Source organism: Mugil cephalus, chromosome 1 (assembly GCF_022458985.1).
Source record: "Mugil cephalus isolate CIBA_MC_2020 chromosome 1, CIBA_Mcephalus_1.1, whole genome shotgun sequence".
Classification (NCBI taxonomy): domain Eukaryota; kingdom Metazoa; phylum Chordata; class Actinopteri; order Mugiliformes; family Mugilidae; genus Mugil; species Mugil cephalus.
This window is the reverse complement of record NC_061770.1, coordinates 31,988,753-32,008,601: the sequence shown is the minus strand read 5'-3', so window position 1 is coordinate 32,008,601 and position 19,849 is coordinate 31,988,753. Positions and strand designations below refer to the sequence as shown.

The 19,849-nt window shown below is 40.3% G+C and overlaps 2 protein-coding genes across 2 annotated transcripts; both read right to left on the bottom strand.

The window, feature by feature from the left end:
* Positions 1 to 368: 368 nt before the first annotated feature.
* On the bottom strand, positions 369 to 8,037 carry LOC125015927 (coronin-2B-like). Its single transcript, XM_047598020.1, has 15 exons — positions 7,894 to 8,037; positions 7,755 to 7,792; positions 5,859 to 6,059; positions 5,637 to 5,753; positions 5,336 to 5,485; positions 4,991 to 5,191; positions 4,792 to 4,908; positions 4,346 to 4,450; positions 4,167 to 4,263; positions 3,383 to 3,498; positions 3,185 to 3,275; positions 2,943 to 3,103; positions 2,189 to 2,356; positions 2,041 to 2,109; positions 369 to 751 (listed from the first exon to the last, which is right to left on the bottom strand). Exons 2-15 carry the CDS (start codon positions 7,767 to 7,769, stop codon positions 686 to 688), a joined length of 1,674 nt encoding a protein of 557 aa, XP_047453976.1. The 5' UTR covers positions 7,770 to 7,792; positions 7,894 to 8,037; the 3' UTR covers positions 369 to 685.
* A 1,042-nt stretch (positions 8,038 to 9,079) lies between these two features.
* LOC125015913 (protein-glutamine gamma-glutamyltransferase 2-like) lies at positions 9,080 to 18,853 on the bottom strand. Its single transcript, XM_047597994.1, has 15 exons — positions 18,790 to 18,853; positions 17,244 to 17,411; positions 15,439 to 15,690; positions 15,161 to 15,279; positions 14,474 to 14,602; positions 14,217 to 14,394; positions 14,007 to 14,130; positions 13,673 to 13,782; positions 13,264 to 13,379; positions 12,807 to 12,933; positions 12,157 to 12,272; positions 11,673 to 11,847; positions 11,326 to 11,480; positions 10,355 to 10,488; positions 9,080 to 9,890 (listed from the first exon to the last, which is right to left on the bottom strand). Coding segments are annotated over exons 1-15 (2,055 nt in total). The 5' UTR covers positions 18,791 to 18,853; the 3' UTR covers positions 9,080 to 9,739.
* Between the last annotated feature and the right edge of the window lie 996 nt (positions 18,854 to 19,849).

Below are 19,849 nucleotides of genomic sequence, written 5' to 3'. Positions count from 1 at the left end.
GCTCATGTTTACCTGGGAAAAAAGCGTCAGTTTGGTCAATGCAAGGAACCGTAGACGTGTTTGCATACATATTTATATACAGTCTATGTTTGCAACAGTTTTTCTTGTTGCCAAAACTAATGTTGTCATTACTTTCAGAGGTTTGTGGTATTTTCACTCTTGGTTTTACATTCATGCAGCTCTTATCTGTTGTCATTACTTCTTAAATCCAAGAGGGAGGATGCATAAAATTAACTGTATTTAAGATTATTATGGTCTATTCAAAAACGTCTCACGAGACTCCACATATTAAAGGACGGGATCTAAGGTTTAATGAATCAGTATCGTATTTTTTTTAATTAATTTCACTCAAGGAAAAAAAAAATGGTTTAATACAACCCAGAAATTTGACAAGAAACTTTTCCCAGAAACCTTAAAACTCATCCCAAACAGTGACACCATGTGATCAGTAGAATATTATAAACGCTGGGGTCTGTAATGGAGCTCTACTTACTGCTCATGTGTGTCAAAACCGCACAAAAACCTGGATTACAACTCAGAAGCTTGGAGGCTTCCACATGCACCGAAAATCTCTGTCAAAGCCAGAAATATTGGAGCAAAACACAAAAACCATGTAGAAAATGTCGGCTCTCATTGTCGTTTATTTGTTGAAAATAGTTTTTCATCGTAACGGTAGCGGGTTGAATCAGAAGGTCGCTCTCATGTTGTTCCTGGTGTTTTTGATTTCCTGCTCCAGTTGAGCGATTCTCACCTGCAATGACCAGACAGAGTTTAACATTAACCTTTTAATGTTCATTATGGATATCGATGTCCCGGTCCAGTCTTAAACCGAACTCTTCCCCTCGAGATTCCTAAAGGTTCTGCTTCTCTTTCATGTTTTTTTGTAGAAAACTAAATTACTCAACAAGAAGGATCAATGGAAGCTTGAGTTTTAGTTTGGCACATTCAGCTGAAATTTAGGCATAAATTACCTAAAATAAGGGACAAATGACAATTTTACAGCCAATACCAATCTTAAATGTCCTAAAGTTGGTCTCCTAAAGTCTGTCCTTGTCTTCTCCTAGAGTCGACCGGATTCAGTCCAATAAATCTAGTGTGGAGAGGGGACCTCGTACCTTGGCTCCAGAAAACCTGTGGACAACAACTCCAAGTGGTTTGATGTTAGATAATGTCACACAAACATTTTTTTACGTGTTAACCTTGGTTTGGTTCATTACCCAAACACCCAAACACCTGGAGTTGTGCTTATTTTCTTTTTATCTCCATTTTTGGTCTCCACCAGCTACTGTAGTAAATATCAGTTTAATCCTCTAAAAGACGCGTCTTAAAGGATGTGAGTATTTTAGCTGGTGTAACTATTTCAAGTTTTTGTTGCCCCGAACTCATTCCAATCTTTTAATATTCTGTATCAGCCTATCGTGATCTTAAACATCCTAAAGTTGGCCTCCTGTAGATTCCTAAAAGTCTTTCCAAGTCTTCTCCTAGAGTCGACTGGATTCAGTCCAGTAAATTTTTCTTTAAGTTAACATAGTATAGACAGAGGAGCTCGTACTTTATGTTCTCTACTCCAGAAATGTTCTGGTCCTCCAACGCTGCCCTAAACTCTCCTAACACTCTCTGGAAGATTTGTCTCCGGGAAACTTTTCTCTACTTTTAAATGTATCGTTCAATGTTTGTTCTTCTTCTTCTTAGCTCATTGACCTCCAAGCTATCAGTAGCTCCTTCTAGCTTCCAAGTAGCAGTAGCACTTCCTAGCCTCTCAGCTAATTGCAGCTCTTCCTAGCTTGGATAGGGTAGCTCATACCTTCCTCATACTACTTTACTCTCCATTTAAACACAGCATTCAGTGTTTGTTGTTGTAATTTGTGATGTAGATGACCGTCAGGCCACGCTACCAAACACCCGCATTGAATGGATACAGTCATGTACTGTGACGCTAGTAACCACCATTAAAACAGAAGAATACGACAACACAGGACATCCCTAGTTGGATTACGAAGAGTTTTTATGACAAGTCATTTTTTTTGTTCTGTTACTCACGTCTTTCTGACTGAGCTCCTCCCTCAGGCCTCTAATCTCGTCTTGCTGCCTGTAAAACGCCTGCAGGAGCTGCAACAAATAAACCTGAATGAGCTTGTTGGGCCGTGAGAGGAGTTTAGTGGAAACAACGTTAAGAGTTCTTGTCGACCTCGCTCTCAGTCGTCGGTGGCGGCCTCTCTGCAGGTTCGCAGCAGTGAGGAGTGCAGCAGTATGTCCACAGTGGTATCTGGGTCTCGTCTGGCTGCCAGCCCGACAGGTCGCTCAGATCTCTGGGGTATTTGGCGTTTTGGTAGGCCAACTGCTCCGCCATGAAGGCCTCAACGGGGACAAGTAACAAAATTAGCAGTCACAGGTTTGTCCTAATACCAGATATCCATTAAACAGTTTACACAATTTATCTGAAGGTTTGAGCGAATGGATACCTACTTTCCAAAACCTATAAAGCACTATATCTTACAAACACAACAACTTACGTAATCCCACCATACCATCCAAACCCAATAATCCACTGTACCTTCCAAAAGTTACAATCAACCATATTTTACAAAACCTACAACCTACCATATCTTCTTAGACCAGGAACCTAGCATACAGTCCACAAACTACATCCTACAATACTTTCCAAAAGCCAGAACAGTTCTTCAATAGAGTCTTACAGGAAAGCACTCTACACTCCTTACACCCCTACAAACGTGTGATAATAGAATCCAAGAAGCAAGCATTGCCACAAACTTTACCCAAATTCAAGTTGATATGTTGAGGTCCTCGACTTGTGTATCTAGATTTTTTGTACTTTTAGAGCACTCATTTATGACTTTAACAGATCTGTGGTTTATGCATTGCAAATTATTTAGAGATTATCGAAAATACCCTGTGAAATATTCAGATTAACTGTGTGCTACCTCCTCCATGAAGTCCAACTCAGTCCTCATCACTGCGCCAATAGCTGGACCCATCGGGAACCTGAGGGAGCTCAGCTGCCTCACCAGCTCCTTCTCAGCTGGGGTTTCTGGGTAAGGGTTGGTCACTTGAGTCCCAGGCTTTAGGGACATCATCACTGGGCCTGATGAAGAAATGTAAGAGTGTTAGATAGATCACAGAAAGAAACTAGAGGTTATCAGTCATTTACTCCAAAGTTACAAACCCCTGTTGATCCCCAACAACCACTCCTGAGCCGTCATGGCTGCCTGGTTTCCAGCGGTCATCGGGTACAGATCTTCTTGAAAAATCCCTGACTGGAATTTCAGAGGAAAACCATGTAACCTTTCAACCCTTTTTCTTCTGTCATTATAATTATTGATGGAACTCAGTAAGAAAAGCCCAGTGAATGCTTCATCTCTACCTCTTTTCTTGGTACGATCATCGAAAGCGGTTCCACCAAGTCTTTGATGGCGATCAGGCGATAAAACCGGAAAACCTCACATGCACTCACATCCAGGCCACGCTTTGGCATCACCCCTGTAAGGAAATCAGAATTGTTCTTTTTATTGTTAGAAGTGGCAAGACTGGTCAGATCTAATTCGACTTTTTGTCTCAAGTAAAATTAACTAAATTGGTCTTTTCTCTAAACTCTCTAAGGTAAGCATTCGCATGGGAAACTTTATTGGTTTTGTTTTTCAGCTAGGTAAAGTTACAAAATATGAATTCAGTTAATTAAGTCAAATTAAGTCTGATAGGTTTTTGTTCAAGTAGAATTTGGTATAATTAGTTTTTTTTTTTTTTCTAAATGGCTGGTTATTGCAGGTTAATTAAAGTAGCCAAGCTGGGCAAAAACAAGATAAACATTGGTATATTTGATTTGGTTTTAAGCATTTGTGTGTCCTGTGTAAGTAGTTAGGACTACCGTAATTAAGTTAGCTAAATTATAGAAAGCTAAAGCTAATTTTGTTCTTCCAAAGCAGAGAGTTTGGAAAACTCATACAGCCATCTTACTTTGAGATCAAGGGGTTTGAAGATACAGTTTTTTTGTTTGTTTGTTTTTTATTCAGACATATCGGTTGACTCTAGGGACACAAATCACAATGATTGGTGGTTTGTTGTTGACGCATTAACTCAGGTCATTAATTATTAATAATGTTTATGGGTATTTGTGTGGAGGTTTGTTAACGAGTGTCTGTTGATCTCACCCAGTCCTTTTTGGGGCAGTAAGGACCTGAACTCCATCAGGAAGTTGACATAAGGTTTCTCAGCACTCAGCTCATAGTAGCGGATGTTTCCGTCACCCTATGGGACATTGACGTTAAATTGTTATACATTTGGAAATGCTGGCTAAAACAAAATAAAGTCTTAATGTAAGTTTCATGACCTTTCCAGCTAGGTAGAGCATGTGCGTGTCAGGGTCGTAGAATGGGAAGAGGACGCCTGCGGACCCGTCCAAATCCTCTTCATAAAGGGGCTCAGATAAGTCGTCCTGCTTGCAAACACATGAAGATGATTCATTGGGATAAGCAGCTACTCATTCTCCAGTCAGGGAGAATGGGAAGTTGAGGGAAGTTGTAAACCACTGGAAGAGAATGTGTATGTGAAGGTTCTCTGTCATAAAATGCTTGAACAACTGGAATTACAGATATTTCTTGATCCACCGATGCCCCAAATCCCCACCAGAACATGTGAACTGAAGAAGCTACTTACATGAAACATCTTCTTTAGTGACTTTCCTACTACAGGAAGATGCTGACATCAGGTAAAAAGTAAATAGAAGATGAATTTGCTTCAGAGTATGAGCCCAGATTTGATGTGCGAGTATCTTACGGGATCCCAGAGGACGATCTGTCTGTGGTTCCAAGGTGAGCTGCCAGTGGACAGAAGCATCTTAAACCCTGCGAGGTATAAAACCTTGTTGGCCCTGTGCGACTTACTGCTGGACACCTGCGGACGCATTAGTTACACTTGCACAAATTTTGCTTTCTGTTTTACATAACCATATATAAACCAGGAACTGTAAATGCACCTGTAAAATCTTTCCCGTCCGAGGGTCCAGGACTCGAACCCGTCTGTCTTTGGATGTGACTGCCAGTCGGCTGCCGTCGCTGCTGAAGCTGACAGAAAGCAGCAGCGTCTCAGATGGGTAGCGGTGGTGGACGGGCATCAGCACCACCCGAACCGGGTACCTGATTACTGCACCTGGCTCAGAAATGTTCCAGAGGAGGACCTGAGACAATAACAGAGACAAAGTCAAGGATTTTTTGAGCCACAGTCTTTAAGATGCTGTAATTTATTAAGATGAAACATAACAAAGACACACATTTGTACACCACATGTGCAATATCTATCACTGACCAATTAGGCGCCTGACCTTGTAGTCATACGCAGAGCTAAGCAGTAGGTTCTCTGCAGTTGGATGCCACTCGATAAGCCCCACCCTCCTGGAGTGACCAATCAGAGTCTTCCTGGCCTTGGTGAGGTTCTGTTGGACACCGCACACTGGGATGTCCCAGATCTTCACCTATGTTCATGTGCACATACATCAGTTTGAACATGCTTCTACAACTACAAATACTTCACCAAAACTAACCCTCACCCTAACCCGAATCCAAAAACTGCTCTTTGTGGAAGTGATGCAAAGAAACAGAAAGGAAATCAAATGGACGTCGTACTGTACAGTCCTCTGAGCAGGAGGCAATGCAGTGATCGTCAAACGGGTTCCACTTGACGTCCAGGACCCTGCCGCTGTGTCCGCACACCCTCGGGTGCTGAGGGTCGACCCTTCCTGTCTGAGAGAGGACGTAAAACTACCTCACGATGATGCTTATTTGCTTTTTCTCGTCACATCAGAAGAATTTACTGAAATGAAATGAAAAACAAAAAGTCCTACTCACGTGACTAATGGGCAGCACCATGAAAGACCCGCCCCCGGCACACTCGGTCACCACGGCGATGAAGCAGGGATTGGCTGAGCAGTAGTGGTTGTCGTGGACGCTGCGTGTGATTGGCACCCCGTCGTAGCTGTGCTCTTTGGTGGCCGGCTTCCCGAAGACGTGACGGAACTTTGAGCAGCGGAAAGACGAACGCCAGGACATCTGGATGGGAACAGGAAATCTCGGAGTTAAGAAGTTACTCAAAACATGATTCCTGAAAGTTGACAAATGAGTCATCTGTTCATATCAGTGAGGTGTAAAGTCAGTGAAGCCTTGTTTCCAGTTTGCACTGTGAGCTCCTTGTAACTAAATGTTTGTGGTAAAAGCTGATCAGTGTCTACAGCAGCTTGGAGGAATTTGATTCCATTCCTCAGAACAGAACCACTTCAGTTCTGAGATGTTGGTGGTTTCCTCTCATCAACTGATGCTTCAGGTCCTTCCACAACATTTCTATTTGACTAGGTCAGGACTTTGACTTTGACTAAACATTTATCTTGTTCTCCTTAAGCGTTCTGTTGGAGAACCACTTGTGTTCTTGGGCTTGTTGTCTTCCTCCATGACCCAGTTTCTCTTCACAGTCAGCTGAGTCGAGCTCATGGACTCATGTCCTGACATTTTCTTTGAGAGTTCACTGGTAGAATTCAGAATTCATGGGTCCAACAAGTTATTGGTGATTGGCAATGCAAATGTTGGGTTAAGGTTGAGTCACGGGGAATGTGAGGTCTTTGGCAGCAGAATGGATGCACTGTGGGCGCTTGATGGGACCCAGAGGGAGTGTGTCATGAGAACTGCTTTGGAGACATGGTTCATACCGACCACAGTAGGTCTGTGCCTGGACTCAGTGGGTTGACACAGTCCGTTGGCATTTACATCCCTCCCTCAGCGGACAAGGAAACACCACGCGACACGATCCATGCCACCGTTGCTATGCAACTGGCCAAACAACCATATCACCTTGGACACTGTTTTTGCCAAATATTTCATCTTATCTAAGTCTAATGTCTTAGTGTATTTGGATGTTAGGTTCCAGTCATTTAAAGGTTAAACACAAGTTAAATTTCGAGTTAGGTTAAAGTTGGGTGAAGATTTGGTTAGGGTGAGATGTTAAGACTGAGTCACAGTTTGGATGTTAGCTTTGTCCGAATGTTTGGAAAACTTAAATTCAAGCAATGTTAAGATTATATAAACATAAAGTTAGGATTCAGTGTGTTATGGGTGTAGTTTGGAATGGTTAGATTAGGTTCAGTTAAAGTTAAGTCTAAACTTCGGTTAAAGTTAGATTTAGGTTAGAGACGGTGTGGTATGATTGAGTATTAGCTCCGTTTAACATCAGTTCAGGCCATGGAAAGCTGTGACGGAGCTGGTGTAATGTTATAATGGTGTTGTGGAATTTTATCGTCTGCTTTATTTGGTCTTATCAATAATGCAATCAGCCGTCATTACTGGCTTTTTATAACCCCATCAATAATAAATCAATTACTCCAGCGCTTTATCTTTTTAATCATTCATAGACTCACACACTCTGACAAATCCATCCAGTCCAGGACAGCTTGTTTGTCCCTCTTAAATATTTATGGGTTACATCCACAGTTCCTGTCGTTACAAATTCCCACTGACCTTTGACCTTTTCTGTGACTCTAAAAGATCAACTTACTGTGGGTAAAAAGATAAAGGAACGGGAAGAAAAAGACATATTGAGCATCTTGTAACTGTGCCTGTAAGTCTGAATATCATGTTAATCAATTTTTGTTCCCAGTGTACAGCTTCGAGGTACTTTTTTCTCCCTCGAGTATTGATTTTTATACTTGTACTTAACAATATTTACAGGGAAATAAGAAAAGAAGGTTGTTATTTTACCTTTGATATGGTCATGTAGAAGTCACCGGGTCTTCTTCCTGTGAACAAACTTAAACTGTTAATTCTATTACTGCAGCTGTTGTTAAGAATCCTGCTGATGATACTAAAGCACCGTTCCCTGAGAAAGAACAAGTACAACCTTCCTGTGTCTCCAGTCCTGCTGACTTCTGACTGTGTCCACCTGCAGACTGCTGCTTGCTCTCTGCATTGTCCACTCCTGATCTGTGACGTCCGGCCTCCACTTGAACATTAGCTGAGCTGTTTATGCATGGCCGCCCGCGCACAAACACCCCTCCAAAATGTGATACCGCCTCCACATTAGTGCATAAGGTTTACGCAGAGAGGGAAGGAAGCTCTGAGGCAGAGCTGCTAATGTTAGCGTCTGGATCGGCAACAGTAGCATCACGTAGGACACGGTTAGAAATCTATATACACGAACATGGTGGCGCATTCAGCAGTAGCAGAACCAGACATTTCGCTTGGGAGTTTGTGAACCATACGACTACAAATAGTGAAGTCGGAGATGGATGAGACTGTTGCTCTGTTAATGGCTGGTTGTGCTTATTTAAAGAAAATGATCATCTTGATGTATTATGGTGGATGTAGGCGAAGGTTCTCGGTCATTTGAGTAAAGCCAAACTGAAACCAGTGGTTGATGGGATTCTTGGATGCGGTTCTTCAAAAAAAACCTTCTAGTGAATGTTCTCAGTCGTTCAGGTCTTCGCATATCGTGTTTCTTGAAACTCTACACGCCCAGTTGCTCTAGTTTCAGAGTATCTTTTGGAATATCTGCATGACCTGGATATTACTGCATCATTTCAAGCTGATAAAAACTGTTTCCCAGTGATATGGAGAGAAGCCAGGAACATGAGAGCTGAACAACCAAACAGTTTGGTTCAACCTGAGAGAAAAAAAAATGAGCAAACTGGTGACTAGCAACATAAAAAAGTCCTAGATGTCCACATAAGACAGTAGTAGTATTATTATAGTAGTATTGCTTTTGTTGATTCTTGAGGCCAATAGAATTTTTAAAAATTTTTTTTAGTCTGATGATTAAAAATTAAAAAAGGAAAAAGATGCAGAAAACAAAGAGCATAACTTCAGAAGGACATCTTTGCTGCTCTGACTTTGAACAGTTTGAGAGAAGTTGTTCGTACCAGCAGACAAACTGTCTCAAAGTAATGAATGAGACAGTTTATGCTTGATATAATGGTTCATTTTGGAAACAGTGGAGTCCCTTATAACCCATAGACTAGAGCACCTAATGTGTATTAATCCACCACTGGAAATAACTCCTTACCAAAGACAGAAGCATATTTTAAAGATTCTTTATTCAGATGTTTTTAAAGACATTTCTTATCACTTGTCTGTATATTCACAGACAAATAACTTTTTTTTGTTGTTTTTTTTTTTTTACATTTTTTATTTTTATAATTACAGTCGTGATTTTACACATAAAATTCATTAATTAATTTGATGTTTTTATTGTGAAAAATATATTACTAAGCTCAAATCAGGGATTTCTCATCAACTTTATTTCACCTCAGTTTTTTTTTTTTAGTTTCAAAGAGTTCGCTTTCAATAAAATCAAGCTGTTGCTGTCAGCGAGGCAACATCTGCAATTTGCACTTATCGCCATAGGGGTCGCCACAGACAACAAAACAAAGATATTTGAGACTGCTGCAATGTAACAGAAAACTGGTGATGTGTAGTCATCACAATTTTTACATGTAAAATAAAAATGATTAGATTTTTCAGCAAATGCAATCTCAAAATTCACCACGGCCGTCCAAACTCAGCGATTTTCAATTAGTAAACAGAGCTAAACTGATTCTTTGCAATTAAAAACAGCTGTTGATTAACCTCCAAGAGAAAAAAAAACACCACATGATTAATAATAATTAGTATAATGATTAACCGTCTTAATTTAGCCAGAATGAGAGATTACAAACTCTCTCTGGAAGCTGTAAATGTTACACGGCGCCTCATGGTCTGACATCCACGATGCAGCTTCCCTTCAGATCCCTGAAGGCGCTGCAGTCGAAGTCGGCCACCACCACCTTCGGTCCGACCTTGTAGGGCGTCGTAGTGATCTCAAGCCTCAGCTTGGAGTTGGGCGCCAGGTCTCCGATGTTACTGATAACACGAAGACACGCTTTACCTCAAATGTTACGTTTTGACTTGTGTTCCAGTTTTTGATTAGCTTGGCTCTGCACTGCAACTCCACCAACTAACGCATCTATTAACACAACTGTACACAAACAAGCAGTGCGCCGGAGCTGTTTCCTAGCAAATGTCACTAAAAGACATACACAGAATTAACATTTGTATTTCATTATGGATGCACGTTTAAATGGATAAACAAAATAGCTCTGCATCAACCGGATAGTCCAGCAACTAATCAGAGCCATTTTATTGTTAATAAAACCAACTACATGGAGCTTAGATGATATTTGACAGTTTCACCGTCTTCATGCTAAGCTACGTTAATTCATTCCTGTCTCCAGCTCCATATTTAACACCCAGATATAAATGGCCTCAACTTGTCTATATAGAATAAAAGACATACTCTGTTTCTGATAAACACTCTGGACACTTACCCTCCTACGTAGTCTGAGTGGAACAGGCCACATCCGTTGACGGTGAGAGAGCAGTTCCTCAGCGTCTCATTCAGGGGGTTTTCGAATTCTACCACCATAGTCATTGGACGGTTAACGTGGACTAGACCCAAAACCTAAAACAGCAAAACTGTTTATTTTCTACACACACTCATCATTGTCCACCAAGTATAGTCATCTCTTTTTTGAAATGAAAGGAATGTAATGAATAAGAATTTTTTATACCACGTTGCTGCATTATCAGATCTATCTATTTATCAGATCAATACTAATAATAATAACAATTATAATGCCTTGGTTTTATATGACTGTAGATTCTTGGCTCTTAGTTTCTGCTTCTTGCCGCATTTTTCTGCTCAACACAATCACCCATTGTTCTTTCCATTCGTTACTATTTCCAAACCAGTAATCAGATCATGGTTACTTATCCAAGTCGCTGTGCGTTACTATTTTTCAAATTTTCCTGAGTAAAAAGATACGTTTTTGATTTCTTTTTACATATGACGCAAGTCCTATCTGGATTCAAAAACACAACATCGAATTTAAAGACACATTTGGAGTCGTGGCATGAAACATGAGCATGGAGCAAGTGGAGCAAAGCAGGCTAATGCAGGAGGTCCCCCACCACCCAAACAACTAAAGCTGGACTTTCGTGCAAATCCACTAAGTGAGAGTTGAAGAAGTTGGTCGGGCAGTTTGTTGTAGAGGAAATGCTGCTTTTTTTTATATATATATATATACAGTATATATATATATATATATATATAAACATAAAGAATCTTGTAATCTAACTTAATTTTAAAATTAAGTAATTTATGTTGAAGAAGTAATCTGTAATTGGATTACTTTTTCAAAATAACTGTGGCAACACTGCTGGTGACTGGCTATACTCTTAGGTTGGGTTTCTCTACATTGAAGAGAAAAACCTTTGGTTGATTAGTTGATTTCCTGACCTTCATGGAGATGTCAGGTTCCTGCAGGATGATGTCCATCTCATCCTCATAGATATCTTCGCAGTCGATGGCCATGGCTGAAACCTTCATGCTGTCGCAGTCCAACATGGCTTTACAGTAGGCTGAGAATGGAATCTGGATAGGCATGGTCTCGACTACAGGACACGTGGAGACAAGGTGAAAAATTAGCCATGGACTCAGGACAGGAAACCAGAATAATTGTAGAGATTAGAGCAAAATTATGTTTCTTGATGTGCTAAGAGAGCGCAGATTTGTTCAATTTGATGACATGTTTTCCAACACTTTAAACAAATTAAACTCTAGAGTTTACAAAAATGACTGCAGACCTTGTCCAGGCATCAGTGTCATCTCTTTCGTTGTGCTCATTATTTTGAATAATGGTACACCGTTGTACCGCATGCCTTGCACGTTGATGTGGATGAAAATCATCTTCTTGGTGTCATCTTTATTGCACAACGTGAGCTTCAGTTTAACATCCTTGCCGTTTTTCACATTTGAATCCTGGTATGGGAAAAGACAAATTTGGACATTTATTTCTCCCATAATTTATACAGCAACTTTCCTTTAGAAATAAATACAAATATAAACCTAAATATCTTTACTATTGCTGGATCAATTGCCTTAAATGTTTTGTTGCAAACTGGATAGATGTTGGAGATTGTGGATATGTTAGCTTGCTTATTCTTGTGTATAAGCGCAGTACAAAAAAGGTTTGAAGCTGAGTCCCACTTCTTGCTGAAAATAACTGCTCAAGCTGAAGATGTTTATTTGAAATTGCCAAACTAGCTTCTGTTCCCATATGGGTTTTACCTCTTCAATTCTGATCGCCACTTTCATTGGTTCCTGTCCTCTTTGAGCGTCTTCATCTTCCTTTGAGTTCAGTCTTTTGACCGCACGGTTGTACACCATCCTCTCCATTGAGGTCCCTGTTGGGAATATATTCAGTTTAATTTGGGTTCAAATTCACCAGGCCCTCCTAAAGCTGTGGCTATCAGTGGCTGCTGTAGTATTCTGGAAGTGGTGTTTAGGTTGTAAGTGGTAGGGGGTTGGATGTCGATGTTTCATTCTTAAGGGGGGTTTAAGAAATTTTTGTGCTAAGATGATTGATAATTTATGTTTAAGAGTGCAGTTATAAATAAAGGAGGTGAGGCACAAGTGAAATTGCTGTATATTTCTGATAATTACGGTAATCCAAAGTGCACTAGCTCAAAAGTGTTTAGCCCTGTTGTATCTCTTCTTCCATTTGAAAGGTAAATACCATCCATGCCGCTCTATCTGGGTCAGTGTCGTGAATTTGGTCATAGGAACTAAAGTTGTGAACTGAGATTAGCTCAACTTGCTTGGCCAGTTTCTAGAAGTCTATTGGTCACCACATCTTTGTCAGTCTTATGGTGAATTAGTTTGGCGTGACTGAAGTCCAAGTTGTAAGTTATCTGCTGTCCAAGACACATGTTCTTTACCTTCTCTGTGTTTGTAGTTGTTGGTGATATCATCTCTAGCGTAGGAGCCCACAGCCTTGGTGGAGATGTTCTGACCCACTGTCTTGGTGTCAGAGAAAATTTTCCTCTTTGAACCATCAGCACTGGTCTGAGAACAAGAGGAAAGGACGGTGATTGGTCTTTAGCTACAATCATTGGAAGGAGCTTAGGAAGGTTCACCATTAAGCCAGCCCTCTTGTAGTTAGACTACACCAAGACTAGATGACTACAGTGTGAAAACATCCTTTAACCTGAGTCTACTCAGGTTACTACATTTACTTAGACTTAAGGAAAGATTTATTGCACTCTAGTCGACTCTAGGAGAAGACAAGAAGGGACTTTAGGAATCTACAGGTGACCGACTCTCGGACATATACGATTGCATTGGGACTCAAGATTAAAAGATTGGTAATCCCTAATATTTGACATTGGTACTGACCATCCACTTGACAATGTCTGCATTGACCTCAGCAAAGACAAAGGGCACGTCATACTTGAGATCAGTGTCGCCCTTGAGGATGGCCTGAACAGGAGCTGGACCACAGCAGTGCGTACCTGAAGCAAGAAGATCAAAGTCCATTTAGTGAAGCTATAGAGTGGGCTGTCTAATTGGTTCCATAGTGTAGTGGTTATCATGGATGCTTTACATGCAGAAGGTTCTGGGTTCAATCCCAAGTAGAACTTGGGTTGTATCAGTTTGAGCACCCCCACTAACCAAAATGTCTTCCGGAAAGTCCACCTGTCTTTGCTTCAGCTTCTTTTTTGGACATAACTTGACCTGAATGACTGACAACCTTCACAGACATACAAAGCTGCCGTGTTTCTGAAAATAGATAAAAATGTTTGACCTTCACTTAGTTCCTGTGGAGTGGGATCCAGCACCTGCCAACCATCATAGCTGCCACCCTTCCCGAGGTCTGGTCGCTTCATCCATCCCTCCACCCACACATGGAAGTTCCTGCATGGCAAAGATAGAGTCTGTGACGCATCAACTGTTGGATCCCAGACCATTGGCACTAGATCCTCATCTGCAGCTTTTCAGCCAACTGTGTTTTTTGAATTATTAAAGCCTGTCCGTCAGAGAGATCACTTTGATCTCATAGCTATTCCCTGCAACGACGAATCAAAAATAATAAATCCAGTCTTTTGTCTCGACATTGTCTGTCTGAAAGTTTATCTCACCAGATACTGTCATCTTGTATTCCAGATTCACTGTAATACTCATCAACAGTCAGGTTGCAGTTGGTGTCATGAGCCGACTGGAAGTTTGTGACGACGCGACATGGGATGCCGAGGAACCGCATCACTGCAAATATCAAAATCTCTCAGTCCTGATAATATATTTTGACAGGAACATTGTGATACACATGGGCAAGAAGGCAGGTTCAGTACCTGTACACATGACAGCAGCAAACACCCAGCACTGTCCGTACTTGACCGGCCGGCAGCGGTTCTGAAACCAGCGCTGGAGGATGCTGACGCTGCAAGCCCAACGAGAGGGACATATCCCGTCACGGTAGTTTCCATCCCAGCGCCCCACTAACACACCACTATCACCGTTACAGTTGATCTGTAAATCAGATGAATGTTATAGATTCAGCCCAAATCTTCACAAATCTTTGCAAACCTAAAACAGACTATGGTCCTACCATGGCACTGATCACGCGGCTAACGTAGATGGGGTTACAGCGTGCAGACACATCATCAGCTGGGTCTTTTGCGTGTTTTGGGTTAACGTCCAACAGCTTCAGACAAATGTCCACCATTTCCTCCTCGAACTGGGCAAGAAGATACAGGTTAGAGCTAACAATAGCAATCACTGTTTCCAACGGGAGCTAGAAAATATAAATGGTATGATTACAGCGTAAGTAGTGGGATTAACAGTGGGATTCACAATAGTTTACTCTTTCATTTTCCAATTTGAGGTTTGCCTTGCGCGTTTTTGATGTCGTAACCTTGTTGCATCTCTTGCTTCTGCTGTGGTTTAAGGGCAGTTAAATGGAGAATAAGTGCCACAAATGGTTTCTCTCAACGAGCCTGATATATGAATTAATAGTCCTGTAGAACAGCTTATAAGGCCATTAAACTAAACCTCCAAAGTAATTATTAGTTGTTTGTGATTGCACAGCCTAGATAAATCCACTCGGGGTCAGATGACAAGTATTATTAATACTTGTGTATTAAATATGATACAATTATGGTGACGCACATTGTGAAAATTATTAATTAAAATTATTTAACAATTAACTTTTTGCAATTGTGACAGCTCCAGTTTTATTATTTTTCATTTTCTATCAAAGATAATGCTTTAAAAGACATGTACAACTCAAGAGCACCTGTCCAAAGATCCACGGCATAGGGCACATGGAATGTGATGACCCTCTATAGATGAGTCCTTCTTCATTCATCACATATTCTTGTCGCTCCCTTTCGTCGGGAAGATATACCCAGTCATCTGCAAACAAATCCAAATATTACGTTATGACGTTTTGAAACACTGAAACCAAATTCTTCCCCTCAAAAGGTTGGTACTGTCAAGACTGAACTGTCTGTGAATGAATTTAAATTACAGCAACGTTTCACCTTTGGTCTAAGATGTTTTCCTTCTACATACCAGAGCACCAGGGGTTGAAGAGCACCACCAGGGTTCCCAGAGATTTTGTTTCCTTTTCGGTCATCACAGACAGTGAGTACTTCCCCACGGGAGCGTCAGCTGGTGGAGTCACGTTCAGGGTCACAATGCCCCTCCCTGCAGGAGTTCGCTCGTCAATATCGTACTTCCATATTGCCTTGACGTCGCTGGTGTACATGGGGGACGGGTTACCGAACTCAGACCGGGTCCCACGACTTTCCGATGGAGCAAAACCTGAGGCAAAGGAAGGACCTGTTTATATTTGAGCCTAAATCATCTTCAGCACACAGCATCTTGATTGATAAACATCAGGTGGACTGTGTGCATGGAATGAGACAAACGATGTTTGCTAATGTAACTACAGTTCTATGAATTCATCACCTCTGGCTTCCCAATGATCTGGGAGTTGTCCAAAAAAAAAAGTTTCTGATCCTCCAGCTAAAGATAACTTTAATAAGAATAACGTTCTGTGAACATCCCCCTCTCTAATTATGTCTTGCTGAGGTGTAAACTAAGGTTTTATTTTAATGTTAGTCATTCTGGAATCAGTTTTAATCTTTTCAGTTCTAATTCCTAGATGACCCCGTTGGTGTTTCCTCTAGCGCCGACTGGATGTCAGGTGGATTGAGTATACAAACGAGGGTTACTAATGTAACTATGGTTCTGTGGATTCATCATCTCTGGCCTGTCAACGATAGAGAAACTTTAGAACTCAGGATGATTTCCCCCTAACTTTTAATTTACCAGTTGACAATTTTTTTTAAAAGAAGTTTATTTCTTAAGTGCATTTAACAAAAACTTCAACTGAATCAAATGCTGCACAAGAAGAAAAATAAAATTTTAAAATGAACCCTAAAATGGACTGGAAGCCAATGTAGGGATGCCAGTACCAGTTTAGCACAATTTTTTATATGAGGTTAAATTACAGAGTCTTTATTGTCCCAATTTGGGCCATTTGATTTGCAACAGTAGTTGACAACCAAATTCGTACCATAAAAGAGTACATAGAAACATAGACATAAATAATAAATGTAGCGGGTTTTCACGGTGCGTCATCTGTCTGGGAGTCGCCATGTTGGAGGCACTTGGTGGGTAAACAAAGCACACAGACCGAAGTAGATGGTGGAAAATGGTGAATTATTGTTGTGTTTTTGGTCCTACCAATCGGACAGACCACAAAAAACATTTGGAATTTTATAGACAAAAGTTGTCAGATGAAAGGAGCCGCTTTTGGTTAGTAAAGCTAAAGCAGGATCTACGAGGCAACAGTCTGGACAACATCCGAATTTGTTTGGCCCATTTCTTGTCAGGTAATTGAAACGTTGATACCAGCGGCTCTTGACTAATTTTGTAGTGTAATGAAAATGATATAATTCATATCAGGCTACCACATGTGGCATAATTGACCTATATATGATCCTGACCACATTTAATAGCATGTAACAGCAGCAACATCGTTCTTAAAATGTAGAACTAAAATCTGTTGTATTTCTCATTGTATTCTAGGTAAAAAGTCTGACCTTTATCAGAAGGACGACCCAGATTGGGTGAAATCTGTTGGAATGACAAGAATGGCCTGTCATTCCTTAGCTCTCCTAACCACAAGTGCCTCCATTCCTCTTTCCACAGTCTGCCCGATTGGTACAGCCAAAAACACGGCAATAATTCACCTTTAAACCACCATCTACTTCAGTCCATATGCTTTGTTTGCAAAATTCCTCCAACATGGCAACCTCTGCATTGATGCAGCACCCTGAAAACTCTGGATATTGACAGTATGGGCCTACCTGTCTCCACGGTGAGGATGAGCATGTTCCAGGAGCAGGAAGGCTGCATCATGTCCAGGGTCAGGAGGAAAGACTGACCCCGCCTCACAATCAGCTGTGTCGTGGAAATTTCAATGGTGCGGTGGGCGATGTTGTTCGCCTGGCAGTGGAAATTCACGTTCTTGATCACTGTAACAAGAAAATGCAAAATGAATACAAACACGCAAATTTTTAATTTAGTAATTAGTGAAATTATGTAAAAATTAATGAAACAGGCAAAGGTTAAAAGATAGTATCATATGTCATACTATATACTGCTATTCACAGTGGCAAAGATGGAGAAACATACTGAGGAGCCTTCGGTTGAGAAAATTACTAATGTAACCTTGGATCTATGAAGTTACCATCTCCAGCTATGTCTCTAGCTAATCTCGTCAGATTTCTGATGCTCCAAATAAAACAAGTCTTAAAGAGAAAGTGAGTGACAGCTAGGGGCAGGTATTTGTTTGTTTTCTGGTTTTCATCTTCACAACTAATCTAGATCCTTGTCTTTACCTGCTGTAACTATCAGTGACAATCTCTGATTAGTGAAAACTTTCTATGCTAACATAGGTCATGTTAATCCAAAAGGAGTTGAACGAAGGCCACTGGACTTGTAGAATTTCTTAAAGACGTTTCACCACTCATCCGAGTCTTACCAGAAACTGGTTCCATTCATTTCCATAATGGCTGAGCAGCTAGTACAAATTTCCTTAATGTACCTACCTATGTACTCAGTCACTATGGAAATTAGTGGCACCAGTGATGATGGGCTTTACCCACAGAGTTTTCTTATTTAAACCTCAACTTCCCACTAGTCTCTCAGAACTGAAGAAGCTACTCAGAAGAGTGATGAAACGTCCTCAAGAAAATTCTACAAGTCCAGTTGCCTTTTGGATTTTCTATGCTAACGAAACGCCCGTTGAACGTTATTGATGTACAGTATCAAGGGTTCGTTTAGGTTTAGTGGAGGACATGGCTTTGTTTTAAATGACCTGAAGCCCAAGAGAACACCCAACAGCTACTGACTTGATTGTGAATTAAGTAAATAAAGTATTAATATACGGAATATATATATTACATATATCATTTATTGTAATAGATTTATTCTCCTGGCACTCGTTGGTCTTTGTACGTTTGTGTCTAAAAACTCAGCAAAATTCTTAAGTTCATGTTTAAGTATTTTCAAGTGTGAATGTTTTTAAATCCAGGCTGAAAGCTTTTCTCTTTGCGAGTACTTATGGGTGAGCTCTTTTAATGCACTTCAGCCTTTTGATCTGTAATCATTTCAAAGAAATTCTGCGCTGTTATTTCATGCCCTACTTTAGTCTCAGTGTCCTTTTATTCTTCATGTCATAACTTACTGATTATAACCCTTGTGGTTTTTCTTCAATGTTTCATTTTTAATTGCCTCACTGTTAAACCCATATCAAATCACCGTTTCACCATTTCCCCTCAATGTTGCAATCATCAGTTATAAAATGCAAACAAGTATTTTAGAAAGTCCATAAACTAAATCCATACTCACTCTTTGCTGCTGTCTGGTCGGTGTTTGTTGCAGTTGTTGGTCCTGAGTCAACTGTTCCGTACTGTCCAGCCTTCAGCCTCCTCCTCCCTTCAAACACTGACAAATCTGATACATCTCCACTTCCTACATGTGATAAAATTCCTGCTGATAAAAAATTTCATTGAAGGAGGGCGGGACTTAGTTAGAAATGTGTGATAACCTGACGACTGTGTTCACGCCAGGTCACCTTTAACTATCAGGTGATTTTATCATGTGCATTCTTCTTTCCAACAGGCACCATCAAACTTGTGGATCTCTATTCAGCCCTGACCTCAGCTGTACCCGGCTGAAGAATAAGAACACCTGCAACAATCTGACATATCTGTGATCATGTGATCATACATAACTAATTTAATGTTCCTCAGGACGTCTGCTAGGTAAAACATTACCTATAAAGCTTCTAACGCAGTTAATGATGCAGTCTGAACATGTGTCCCCGAAATGTCTCTGGACATTAACGGCTTTTTGTGATGCTCCATCAAAACAGTTGTTTTGTAACGGAATTAAAATGATTCTGAATTTTTTAAAATCTGCATTAATTTATTTCAAAATAACATTTATATTAGATTATATTCAAATTTTTGAATATAAAATGAAATTCTTGTGATCAGCAAATTATATATATATATACTATATATATACATATAGATAGATAGATAGATAGATAGATAGATAGATAGATAGATAGATAGATAGATAGATAGATAGATAGATAGATAGATAGATAGATAGATAGATAGATAGATAGATAGATAGATAGATAGATATTACAACCCCTTAAGTTCAGACATAAGTGAAAAAGAAAGTGAAAGGTATAATAACAGATCAGCTTTGTTTGCGTAACCGAAAATAACCATAAAAAACGAGAACATATGAAGGAAAGAAAACCTGGTAAATATTACCAACTAGAATAGATACTAAAACTAAAACCACACAGGCTGCATCAGCTGATGCAATTAGTGAATTTATGATTATGACTTTTAGAGGTAAATAAAATGACACTCCTACAGTTCTACAGTCA